Source organism: Arvicola amphibius, chromosome 1 (assembly GCF_903992535.2).
Source record: "Arvicola amphibius chromosome 1, mArvAmp1.2, whole genome shotgun sequence".
In the NCBI taxonomy this organism is placed as follows: Eukaryota; Metazoa; Chordata; class Mammalia; order Rodentia; family Cricetidae; genus Arvicola; species Arvicola amphibius.
Window position 1 is genome coordinate 180,036,028 of NC_052047.1, and position 13,639 is coordinate 180,049,666.

The following is a 13,639-nucleotide window of genomic DNA, read 5'->3' on the forward strand; positions in this document are numbered from 1 at the left end:
GTGTAAGGCCATCCCTCGACCCATAGCCAAACAGAGTAATATACACGTGCACTGTTTAACCATAAGTACACAAAGCAAAACCTTTCTCAAGTCTTTTATGAACTAGCGACCCAGAGTGTGCTGTCACCTCCTCCCAGCGTTCTTGACAACAATGCCAGGGGATTCAGCTGAGCTGGGAATCTTGTGACGGAACTACATGCTATCTTTGCCCCTTGGAACAAACACCAAGCAACCGACATCCAACCTTGGCACCAGCACTTAGAACTTCCCAAGTCAACATTCCAGGAAGCTTGAACATTGTGCAGCACACACGGGGTGAACTCTGGTGCCTCGAAGGCCCCTGATGGGCTCTGGTATTGACACACAACAGTTCTCTCCAGCCTTTGGCAGTCTGTCCATAGTGGCACAACCGTTAGTCCCAGAGCTGCCAGGAGCCACATAATTGCCTTTTCAAACACAAGAACAATGTTACATGAATTTCTAAAAAGCTTTCCTTCAGGGTTGATTTTACAGTTGCTGTTTAGAATTTATACAATTCTGAAAGTCAACTGGAGAGATTGCTGGACCAAACCATTTAAAGCTCTACATAAGTGACAAAATGGGATGCTTAGTCAAAAGCAGCATTCACAGAACCACAAACTGTGCCATTAAATCTCCAGTTAGTGCTTCATAGGTCTTTAAACCTAAAATTATTTTTGTGATAATACGGCTCACTTTAACACGATCTTATTCCATCATTCAACATAATTCCTTCTGAGGCTTTACTCCCTGTGCTTAGCAAGAACAAGGATACAAGATGGAAGTACATGTACACCCCACAGAAAACAGCCAAGGAAAAGGAGACAAAGTCTGGGGAGGCAAAGAAAAGGCAAGCAAAGGGAGACAAAGAAGGCAAGTATAGGGGGCTTGTGTGGAAAGTCACAGATTACATATGTTCTGGATAAAGACTGTCATATATATTAAGTCACAGATTACGTATGTTCTGGTTAAAGACTGCCATATATTAAGTCACAGATTATGTATGTTCTGGTTAAAGACTGCCATATATTAAGTCACAGATTACGTATGTTCTGGTTAAAGACTGCCATATATTAAGTCACAGATTACGTATGTTCTGGTTAAAGACTGCCATATATTACGGGATGGAAAACAAAGGCCACAAGAGAGTAGAGAGAAGCTGCAGAAGACACACTCCTAAGAAAAAGAATTCTGAGAAGTTGTTTGAAAATGGGAAAGAAACAAACTAAGGGAGACAGCCTGGAGGGATCTATGGGTTAATGGGAACCCAGAGTCTGGGGGGACCCAGGGACTAGAGAAGGCTCACCATTCCCATCTTCATCCGGCCTTCTGGGTCCCGACGTGGGAAGGGGATGTCCGCTTCAGTTCTTAACTATGCTGCAGACCAAAGACTTTTGCACATGCTGGGCGGGGACCTTCTGGGCAACTCACTTAAGGAGAACAAAGGTGATTGCTGCAAGCCGCCTGGCCCCTCCCCTGGGAAGGACTAGCAAAAGTTTGGGGCAGGAGGCACAAGTCAGCCAAACATCTTCACAACAGAACAACTTTACTCAAACTCAAGAAAAATGAGGCTATTCATAGAAATCCTGCACAACTAGGAGAGTTATTTTCACTCAACTCTATCTGTGCCTGAGAAAACTGCCTCCTGCAAGCTTTGCCTGAGGGAAAGCTGGAGCAGGAAGGAGGGGGAACACAGACGGACCCCTGTGACACCACAACCCAGAGATGCTTATAAGTGGTACCATGAGTCGCAGCAACAAAGATGGGAGTCCCAACCTCCAACAGGAAGTGGTGCTAGGGGGAGTCACGGACCAGGAGAAATGCTGTTCTCTAACCTCAGCCCAGTGTGGTTCAATGGGTCCTCATTGCCTATCAGCTACTTGGCTTTGCTGTAGATTCTGGGACACTCTGTAAAAATATCTTGTTTTCTTGACATCGAATGTACCAAGTCAGCTGTCCTTACAAGGCCAGAGTTCTGAATCTCCAGTCCTCACTCCAGTCCTACCTGCATGTGTGTCTGTATGCCAGAAGAGGGCACCAAATCTCATTACAGATGGTTGTGAGGCAACATGTCGTTGCTGGGAATTGAATTCAGGACCTCTGGAAGAGCAGTCAGTTCTCTTAACTACTGAGCTATCTCTCCAGTGCCCTCAAACTTTCAAACTTTCAAATTAGCATGTTGGTCCTTTGGTGCAGGGAGTGGGGAAGTTTTGCGGAAGAAATCTTGACATTTCAGTGGGTCTGTCATGCATGGTCTCTGGTGTAGGAGTTCCTTCTGTTTGTGTGTTGCTTTCATTGGATAATGAATAAAGAAACTGCCTTGGCCTAGTTGATAGGACAGAACTTAAGTAGGCAGAGGAGACAGAACTGAATTCTAGGAGAAAGAAGGGCAGAGTGAGAGACGTCATGGATCTCCTGCCTGAGATAGATGCTGGTTAGAATCTTGCCCGTAAGCCACAGTCATGTGGTGATACACAGTTTAACAGAAATGGGTTAAATTAAGATGTAAAAATTAGACAATAAGAAGTTAGAGCTAATGGGCCAGGCAGTATTTAAATGAATACAGTTTCTGTGTGATTATTTCGGGTGTAAGCTAGCTGGGCAGCCGGGAAAAACAAGCGGGCCCTCTCTCCTTGCAACAGGTCTCATTGCTTGGGGAGCTTTCCTAACTGCATGTTCCCACACAGATCCCAAGAGACACTAGCTCATCAGCCCAAGACAGGATTCACTCAAGAGAAGTTGCCATGAATTATCAGAGAGCTCTTGGCAAGGAGGGGGCAATCAAGTGCACAGAGTCTATCAGGAGGGGAGGATCAGCAGAGCAAAATCCCGTGTTCAGAGTTCCCCAGACCTTGGCTTGAACCCCGACTCCACCACGTCCTGTGTGACTTTGCACACACTACCTAACCTCCCCAAGCGTCTCCAGGCTCGTCTCGCGGGCTGCTGGGAAGATGAAAATGAGGTTGACAGTGGTGCCGTGCTCCGCACACCGCCTCACACTGGACACCAAAGTCTCTAAAACTGTGGCTGAGTGTGGTGGTGCCGTGCTCCGCACACCGCCTCACACTGGACACCAAAGTCTCTAAAACTGTGGCTGAGTGTGGTGGTGCCGTGCTCCGCACACCGCCTCACACTGGACACCAAAGTCTCTAAAACTGTGGCTGAGTGGGCAGCTGTGAAAATTTGGAATCAGTAAAAAGTTTTAAAACATGGAATGACTGAAAACGAAATCAAACTAAAGCAAACAAATCCAAGGCATTTCTGGCTCCACCCAAGTATCAGGCAGCTCCATTGTGTCCTTGCTTCTGAGCATACATGGATACTGTGCACTGCACACAGCATCACATCACACAACCCCAAGGTTGCCTGAAACTCTAGCTCAGTGTTTTTACTGTACAGAGAAAGATTTCTGGTTTGGGGTTTTTTTGTTTGTTTGTTTGTTTGTTTTATTTTTCGAGACAGGGTCTGTGCAGCTTTGGAGCCTGTCCTGGAACTCACTCTGTAGACCAGGCTGGCCTTGAACTCACAGAGATCCACCTAACTCTGCCTCCCAGGTCCTGGGATAAAAGGCGTGAGCCACCACCATCCAGCTTAGAATAAATTTCATTCTGGTTTATTATCAGTAAATATTTGATATGGATATACGTGAAGCAGCACACACATTTCTCAGGTGAAGAAGGTCACAATGGAGATGTTGAAGCAGCTTTGGTATTAGGTGGAATAACAGTAAGAGCATGGCAGTCACCACATACTGCAGTCTCTTAAAGAAAATTCGGGGGAGGGGAAAGGCTGCCTTTCAGAGGGAAGTAGAGGAGTGCGGGGTGGCACCGAGCTGTCTTAAGGATTATCAAATGCCCAGACTGCTCTTTGCTGTAACTTACAGAGGATTATTTTCTTCAACACTTAAACTCATTAAGAAATGGCCATCCGTTCATCTTCCAGCATCTGCCTAGAAGTTTATTTCCCCACTCAGGGAGGAGGAAGGTTTCTAAGCTGGGGCAAGCACATGCTCACAGGGCCCACTGCTCAGAACAATCAGCTCTGAGATACTTAGAAGTAGCTTCTTTCTTGAAAATGACTACAATTTAGACAGACATGCCAGCCCTCAGGCAGGCTTTCACAGGCTTCTTACAGATAATCCTACTTCCAAATTCTGAATTACCAGACAACAAAACAACAGTGGCATCAACCAGACTACCCCTCCCCCCCCCATGAGACCCAGAGCTCCAATTTCTAGGTTCACTCTCGGCTGAACTCTCCCTTCCTTCCTCCCTCTCTCTTTCCCTCCCTTTCTCTTTAAGGGTCTCACTAAGCAGCCCTGGCTAGTCTGGAACTTACTATGTAGTCCAATACAGCATTAAATTCATGGTAATCCTCCCGCCTCAGCCTCCTGAGCACTGGGATTATAGGTATGCACCTCCACCGCCTCTACTTCTCAGTGCATGTCAGCACCTATGGCAGAGCCTGCATTGGGTGATGATCTGTGTCGTCCATGTTCAGACAGAGCCCCGGAGCTACCTGTGAGGAGCGGCACCATGGACAGAGCTAAGGTGGGCCTTTGGCACTCACAGACACATTGCTTATGATGCTCAGACAGATTCAGAAAGCCAGAAAACCTCCTGAACATTAAAAAAAAATAAGCCCAACAATTATTAAAATTCCTCACGTGCCTTTCACATTTGTAAAAAGCCTTTATCTAACTGAATATAATCAGCAACATGCTAGACATGTCATCCAGGCAGGGTGGGGGCATGAGAGAATCTACCCTATTTTTGAAAAACCTCTTGGGGAAGACAACGTCTTCAAAACTTGTGTTGAAGCATAATTATCTACATTAGTATGGTCAACTTAATTTTTTAACCTTTTAAGTTTTTTTTTTTTTTTTTTTTTTTTTTTTGGTTTTTCGAGACAGGGTTTCCCTGTAGTTTCTAGACCCTGTCCTGGATCTAGCTCTTGTAGACCAGGCTGGCCTCGAACTCAGAGATCCGCCTGCCTCTGCCTCCCGAGTGCTGGGATTAAAGGCGTGCGCCACCACCGCCCAGCTAACCTTTTAATTTTTTAAGGCCATTTTTTTCCTTTTTCTGTCTCTGAAAATAGACATACATGAACATACCCACTTCTAAAAATGTGACAAGCTGTCTTGTCTTCTCTTACTGTTTATATCTCTAGGCAAAACAGCCCTGCTTCCTCTTGTGCCAGATTTCACATGTAACAGAAAGCAGACCCTGCTATCAGCCTGTGTTGCAAGGTGCAGTGAGCAATGACCTAAGAGCTTGATACTGGGCCATGAAATCCTGCCTTGAGATCACAGCCAAGACAAAGGAAGCCAACGGCCCTGTCTAGGACAGGCTTTGGGCCATCTCCCAATCCCACGGGAGTAGCAGGGTTTCTCCAAAATACTTTCCCTCACCCACCTTTTACAGCCTTCTTTGATACTGTTCTCCCCCACATAGCAATCCCACCCCCAGCATAAGAACTCCAGGGCACAGGCATAGCTGTTCTCCATATCAGGTCATATTCCCATCCAGCTCTTGTATGAAATGCTTCCCAGCTTAGCCCAAATCTTCTTTTCAAGGGTTATCATATCTCACCCAAACTGACACTTAAGCCTACACACCTCTTCAGGAATTCCCAAAGAGAGACACCCTGAGGACCCATGGCCAGAGGGGCCCAGTGACCATCGGGTGCAGTGTGGGAAACTGGTAAGCTTCTATTGTTGATAGCTATCAGGTCTCCCTCCTCAGCTTCCTGAAGTCACTGCCTAGCCATCAGAATACCCTAAGTGACACCCCAGACACCAGACCTTGGGTAGTTGGTACAAGCTGCTTTTCTCAGAGCCCCACACATTATGAAAGCTACCCCTTAAGGTATGCAAACCCTACAGGGGCAGGGATTAAAATGCCACGTGGAAAGACAGCCAGCCAGGACAACGTCACCACACAAAAGGTTAGGGGGAAGCAAATAAACAGGAAGATTTCCTCAGCCACCAGCAAAAACCCCACGGTGAGAAGTAACAGTACCAGTTAGGAGCGAGGCACACGATTTCCTGTAATTACCTTCAGATTTAGGACTAGGAGTAGATGCAGGAAACTGGTAGGTAGGAGTGTAAGGGTTGTCCTCTGCAGCAGAGAAAAGCAGTGGATTTGAAGCTATCCTCCATGATGCGGAGGAAATGATTAACCCCCGGTTGATACTTTCCAATGATTATCTATTTTAGTGTTATTAAAGCACACAGGCATCACACTTAGATTAATGAATTAGGAAGGACTTAGTTATTTTAATATAGCACACCATGCAAATGAGTGAAATCAAATGCTCACGGGCCGAAAACGAGTATTAAAAACAAAATCTAAAAGCCAAATTGTACACCTATAATGGGACTCTAAGAACTAATTTAAAGCTATGACAACAGATGCACTGTCTAAACTTATGGTACCTTCAGAATTTTGCAGGATTTCAGGAAGTTCGGGGAATTTGTAGGTAGGGAAATAAGGGTTTTCTTCAGGAGTGTCTAGGCAGTGGGAGCACGTTTGAGAGAGAGAAAGAGAGAATAGGAAGATACAAACAGAGAGAGCGAATAAGTAGGAATCCACACAGTTTACACTCCTTGAATTCTGGGATACAATAAGCTTCACTAATGGTACAAAAAAAATTTCTAAAATCCAGTCTTTTTGCCTGAATTAAGCCATCTCAAAAATATAGAAACTGGTTCCAACGGACAAGAAGTACTAAACACAAAGTTTCAAATTTCACATTTTTTAAGTCAGAGATATGAAATATGATAAATAAAAGCACTATCCTAAAGTGATTGTTTTTTTCTAAATCAAGAGCTGGTTTGCGCATATCAGAATCCAGCAAACAAGTGAGTATTAAGTTTTTCAGGTGCCTCTGCCTCCACTAGGGCAGGCGGATGTGTCGAGAATCTGTAATTTAGCGGTGTTAATCACGAGAGCACGAGAAGACCATGGGTGTCTCGGAGCACAATCACACATTCTGTGCATATGCATGCATTCATTCCTGCATTTAGCCTTCCAAAGCCAGATCTGAAGGTCGGGGAACCACCGATGGCTGGAAGAAGTGGGCAGTGACTTTACCATGGAGACCCAGTCTTTAGCACCACCATGATGGAGCTTATTACCCACTTGACCTTAGCAAATGTACACCTGACTCAGAGAAGCTGATATTTAGGAAGAGTGTAGATCATTCTGAACCCAGCAAAGCTAATTAACAGTGATGTTTAGCACATACAGCTAGGCAAAGAGAGTGGATATTTGTGACTTAAATGGGACACTGACCGGAACACTATTTCTTTGGTGTATTTCACGGCAGGCGGCCAGACTGGATTTGGGCACAAAGAAAGACAGGATGCTCTGCTCTCAGGAAGTGACTCCCTTCCCACAGTGCAGTGACATCCCTGCCTGTCAACTGACTAGCAGCATAGGCAGCAGTGGGGGCTGAGCTTGTAGGGTTGTGATTTGCCAAGCACGAGCCTGGGGTCCCGCCATCATGCTGGTTCACGCACTGAAATCCCAGGGGCCTCTCGATCTATAAGCCCCCTCTTTCAAACTGAACAGCTCTAGTGTGTCAGCTCACGACTGGTTCTCTACCTGCCAAGCTCTGGTCCCCAGATGGGGAAGCTTACTTTGCACACTAGCATAGCCTTAGAGATCCACAATAGCATTGCACTTCACAGGGTCAAGCGTGTTCCCATTGGAATGGTCACAACATCCTTCAGAGGACTGGAAGCAGGACAGACACAGAAAGACACAAGATCCACGTAAGAACACATAAGTGCCTGGAGGCAGGCTCCAGGGAAGAACAGTTTTCTGAACTCCCAGTCCAGGGCTTTGCTCAATTTGATCTCCTCACAAAGCAGTCATGGGCTGACACAAGCTATTCCTAAAGCTGGAAGCAGGTGGGAGATGGAACTGCCTGTTCCCCAGGCAGATAGGTGTGGGAGCACGGGCGGAGTGCCGCTCTCAGCCTCCTGCGCGGCACAGCAGCTGGAGGGAGGACTTGCAAGCTGACCTCAAGTTCCAAAGCTGAAACAGGCACAGGTACAACCCTCTCACCTGTGCTCTGCGGGTGCATGGCTAAAGTCAGGCAGACCAGTACCTAATGTAATCCAATAGACGGAGCGCACTCCTGGAGTCAAAATGAACTGAGAACAGGCCCATAACCAATAGTCAACAAATTCCCACAGAATCACATGACTTATGTAAGTGAAAATTGGTACCTCTGTTCAGCTTGTGGATCTGTTTAAACATGGTTTTGTACCAGTCTTTCGATCTCTCGGTATTCTGGAGAAAGACAGAAGCAAAGGGTAAAACAATGGGCAATTCAGAAGATCTATGATGACAAAATCAAAATCAAGCAGGGAGGTACTAGGATAGATCCCAGGGCCTTACACATGATAGGCAAGTGCTCTACCATGCTCATCCCTAGCTGTAGTATTGAGAACTTTCTGTAAAGGCAAAACTTTTGAGAAAGCAGTCATAATAAAAGATTCAGATATGATTTTGGAAAATGAGATTTGGCCTAAGGATGTAGCAGACAAAGGCAGATTTGAAATATGCCATGCTTTCTTTCTTTTTAAAAACATGTACTTATTTTTAACTTATGTATCTGAATGCTTTGCCTGTATTAACTTATATGTACCATGTGCACACAGTGTTGGTGGAGACCAGCAGGGGGCATCAGAATCAGCCATGTGCACCTGAGTCTCCTATAAAAGCAGAAAGTGCTCTTAACCACTGAACCATCTCCCTAGCCCTGTGTCCTACCTTCCTTAAAATTTCATTTTTAGAGACAGTCTCTCTCCACACACAGACTTCAAGAAACTGAAGCTAAGCCCTCCCAGAACCACAAGGCAATAGATCCTTCTTGCCACAATCTATCTCTGCCTCTTCAAGATTATTCTCTACAAATGTATGTAAGCCACCTTGCACAAAGCCATGTTTAAAACACATACATTAAAATGGAACCCATATGGCACCCAATTCCAGGGTTTTCATGTTTACCTGGAACCAGGCCTTTTCCAAAGACAGAAATAAAATAAGGTGGCTAAATAAGATAGTATCACTCCCATTTTACAGATGAGGGAAATACATAGAGAAAAAAATCAAAGTGCATTGTCCCACGTAGAGAAGCATCAGAAAGTAGAAGGGCCAACTAGCACAGCAGTTGTAGACACTCTGCCACCCATGCATCGTGAGATCTTGGGAGAGTGATGTGATCCTGCACATCCCTGCCTTTTTGATGCTGTATGTGGATGTGTGTCCTCTGTAGTTAATGGCTTGTCTCCCAGGGAGGCAGCACTGGGAGGTGCTGCGGAAGTTTAGGAGGTAGGGCCTAGTGAGAGGTCCTTAGACCACTGGGGATAACTTCACAAGGATGTGGGATGTCACCCAGCCACCCTCTCTGCTCCCCAGCACACTGTATGAGCACTAGTACGCCCTTGCCATGATATGCTGTCCTTGTCAGAGGCTCCTGAAGAGCAGGCGGCTCAAATTTGGACTTGAACCTCCATAACCATGATCCCAGATAGGCCTCTCCTTACTCCATAAGCAGACTGTGCTGAATGTTCCTAACAGCGCAGTTAAGCTGACTGATGTAGCAACCTATGAGATAATTCCTCCACCACCCAAATGGCGATATAAGATAATGCCCAGCAGAGGTAGCTTCAATCACTCTCTTTCTCTGTTATTACATATGGCCAAAGTTGAGTCCTCCAAAGGCTTAGACTACTACTGTTTCTATCTACCCTCTGAAAGGCAAAAAAAAAAAAAAAAAAGCCCATTTTCCAAATGGAAACCAAAGACACATACTGCACATACTGGTGGACATATAAGGAGGAGTGGGATTAGTATGACCCAGTCACAAAGGACAGGTTTCCCTGAGCTTCTTGGGGTCTTCAGGAGCACTGGCACACCTGTCCCAGAAAGAGGCCTATTGGTCCTGAAGGCCTTGTCGTGCTTACCTCTCATGATGAGGCAACTCTTATCCACGAATCTCCCTCCTGAACCCAGATACACAGCCTCACTTTGCTGGGGATGCCCTTAACTCTGGAACAAGAATTGCTGATGGGCTCCACGCAGTGACAGTCTTGCCTATGGAGCATGGGCAGCCCAAGCCCGTTGGCCGCTCTGCTGCAGAAAAGTTCCGCAACTGTGCTCCACGCAGGCATTCCTTTTCTCATGAGACTTAGTAACACCCTGCACCTACTCTGGAGAAGTCTGGATATGCTCCCTGGGGTGTGCTTTGTATTGGTGTCAAAGGCAAAATCCCTCCCCTCCAAGCCACTGTGACCCCCCCCAAAGGGGGGCTCACAGACACTCAAGGCCATACTCTTGCCAGTTCTTGTTTAAGATGAAGCCCAGAGAGGACCACATTCGTACCCGGAGAGGGATGCCCACTTCATCCATAGACACATTGCTTAAGTCCTGTGTACTCTTCACCACCCGCCTGCTGCTGTCATCTTTTGCTCTCCTTTCTGTGGCCCTGCTGGGCGAGGTGAGTTCTCCTGGGGTTGGCACTGAGTCCTGCTCACCCACTCTTCTCTCTGAGGCAGGATCTGGAAATGAAAAGCAATCACAGGCTTAAACTCCAAAGCAAAAAACTCTCATACAGTCCAGCTAGGGTAAAGGGGCATTTGCTAACTTCCAACTGGAACTAGCCCCATGTAGGTCAGGGGTCAGTGACGTCCAGCCCACTGCCGGCCACCTGCTTTTGTAAGTAACATTTTACTGGAACACAGCCATGGTGGTTTGTCCACACATTGTTTATGAATACTTTTGTGTGTTACCATGGCTGAGTATGCTGTGGCCACATGGCCTGCAAAGCATCAAATGTTTGTTATCTGGCTCTTTAAGAGAAGCCTGTAGAGGTATGAAATTGTTCTGAAGATATCAGAAAAGGTGAGGGAGCAGGTAAAGCCTCAAGGAGATAGTCAACATTACTGAAAAGTGCCTTTAAAAAAAAATATTGGAAGTCACTTAAGTCTCCTCATTTAATGTTCCCATGCCTTAGTTTTCTCATTCAAAAAATATGGGAATGACATTTCCATTGGCAAGCTCACAAAGATGCTGTAAGGCAAAGTGCTCAGACAGCTAGGCATTGCTGGGAGCTCATTACAGTTTATTTAACCTGGTTTACGACTGGAACTTACAGAGAGCCAACAAACAAACCAGGAATGGTCCACAGATTACATGGTCCACTAGTTACTGTCTGTTTTTCCAAGCCAGACTATCCAGCTACTGGAGGTGTTCCCTAAGCACCTTCCAGGTGCTATGCCTAGTATTCTGCATGCAGACATGAAGGTGAACCTCTCAGACTCTTAGGGGGCTTATACTCTCCAGCAATGAGAATCTGAGTAGTGAGGGCCGACAGAGGAAATCAGCACCCAGCTTAGTTGCAGAATTTAGTTTCAGAGCCAACTTCTCTAAGAGGAGTCAACCAGATGAAAAGGAAGTGGAAGATGTTCCTAGCAGAAGGAGCAGCAGCATCAACTGTGTGCCATCTTGAACTATTCCAACTTAATTAGGCGCCTGGCATTGCACTACACTCTTCAATAAGACAAGAAAAAGTCATGGCTTTTAATTAATTAATTAGTTAATTAATTAATTAGGCCTTAGAGGCATCCAGGAGATGCTGCAGGACCCAGCTGGCATGCCTTGGCAGGATGGAGTTTTACAGCTACCAGCACAAAGATGATGGCAGATCTTTATGGTAGAAGGAAGTAAGCAAGCAGAGCCCAGGGCTGAAGTCACACACTGAAAAATATGAAAGAAACAGGCAGAGAAGCAGAGAATCCCCAAGACTGTGTGGGAGACATCCGAGCAATAGGAGAGGGACAAGAACTCTGCGAGAGCGGTATCAGGAGGCCAACAGGCACAGGCGCCAGATTGCAGAGAAAGGGACACGCGTGACAAAGAAGCAGGGGTGAACTCAACACAGAGGAAGAACTGTGTCCGATGGAAACAGGTGGACGGCAAAGGGGCTTAAGCCAAGCAGGGCTGAAGTCTTATCAGGGAAGACTAAAACAGGGCTCTCCCCCAACCCTCCGCTAATTAGTAGTCACACCCTGACTGAGAAGTGGAAAGCGCTGGCTGGGGAACAAGTGTCCTCTGGTAGGAAGGTGGGATATGAGGTTCCATGCAAAGCTGTGACAAAGTCAGAGGTGTCCATGTATGAAGAAGCGGCTGAGGGGGTGGGAACAGTGTAGCTCGCATGCTCAGTTTTCTCATGCTCGGTCTACTCAACAGAGTCACTCTCCCCTGACCTCAGACAAGCTTCTTAAGGCCTTGCTCCATCTATGAGGGCAGAATGATTTCTAAACTTACTTGTCAATAAGGAGGGCTTAGACAACCCAATCCCCATACCATTACCACAAACCTCCAAGGAGGCCAAGTCAAACTGTCTTCCTAGGATTTCTGGAATTTCTCAGGAAATTCCAATGCAAGGCCAAAGAAAACTCCAAATGTAAGAGGATTCTGAGTTACCAGTCTACCCTTGACTTGGGTCTCCTAACATTCTCCTCCCGCCTGGAAAGGCCTTTCTCAAGTGAAATAAAAAAGGGACCAGTGAGCTGATTCAAACTCCACCTTGCTTGGTAGGTAGACACTATGAGATGATGTTCATAGACATGTGTTCAAGGCCAAGTAAATCTTTTTTAAAAATGCTATTTTCCAGTTACTTTGATCTATAAAAATCAGTGTGTGCCCCCCCCCCCCTTATTTAAACTTTAGAAGCTTAATATCATGGGATTCTGACACACAGAAGGCTCAGACCCTAAAGAAAAAAATGTTACTTGATACAGCAAAACCCTAAAGCAACACAGGTCAAGGCAACCCTCTGAAATTAACAGTATAACTTCTAATCCCTTACATCATATTCTGAGCGTTTCTTTCTGGTTTTACAATACGCTTCAAAAAGCCTTGAGCTGGGGAATAAAGAGACAGCTCAGTGGTTAAGAGCACGTGCTAGTCTTGCGGAGAACTGAGGTGTTTCCCAGCATCCACATGGATAGCTCACAACCACCTTTAACTCCAGTTCCAAGAGATTCATTGCCCTCTTTTAGACTCCATGGGCCCTAGGCACACACATGGTATTCATACATTCAATGCATGCAAACACTCATGCACATAAAATAAAAATAAATCTTTTTTAAAAAAAGTTTTGAATCAGTAAACAAATGATAATGACAACCTCAAATGGGGTCTCTCTCAGGAGGAGGTGGGACAGATTTTCTGTATATCCAAAGCTTTGTGACAGTCTAAAGCAATGCTTATATTCCCCTGGGGGAAGGACAATGGTCTCTCTATACTCGGTGTTAGTATCTGCAGCCTTTAACCAAGGGGACCACAAATCACACAAGGCCAACACCACCAAGGCTCCATTCCCAGATAACTCTCCACAATGGTTCCTCTTGACTGCCAAGTTGAATGGAGTAATATTAGTGAAGTACATCCCTGGATATGCCAATGAAGGCATTTTCAAAGATGATTAAATTGTGAGGATTCTGTCCAATCTGTGGTTTAATCTATCTATGAATTCAAGATTTACTATTGGGAGGTTGTGAAGCTGAAGCCTGGTTGGGGGAATCATCTCACTGGGGCCATCA

At 45.8% G+C, this 13,639-nt stretch overlaps 1 protein-coding gene across 10 annotated transcripts in view; it reads right to left on the minus strand.

Moving 5' to 3' along the window:
* Sorbs1 (sorbin and SH3 domain containing 1) overlaps nucleotides 1-13,639 on the minus strand; it is a 135,142-nt gene that overhangs the window by 71,914 nt on the left and 49,589 nt on the right. For all 10 annotated transcript variants that reach the window (XM_038334239.1, XM_038334285.1, XM_038334290.1 and 7 more), the window contains 2 exons: nucleotides 10,416-10,591; nucleotides 8,255-8,318 (listed from right to left, as the gene is read on the minus strand). In XM_038334239.1, the coding sequence (XP_038190167.1) occupies nucleotides 8,255-8,318; nucleotides 10,416-10,591 (240 nt within the window). The remainder of the gene's footprint in view (nucleotides 1-8,254; nucleotides 8,319-10,415; nucleotides 10,592-13,639) is intronic.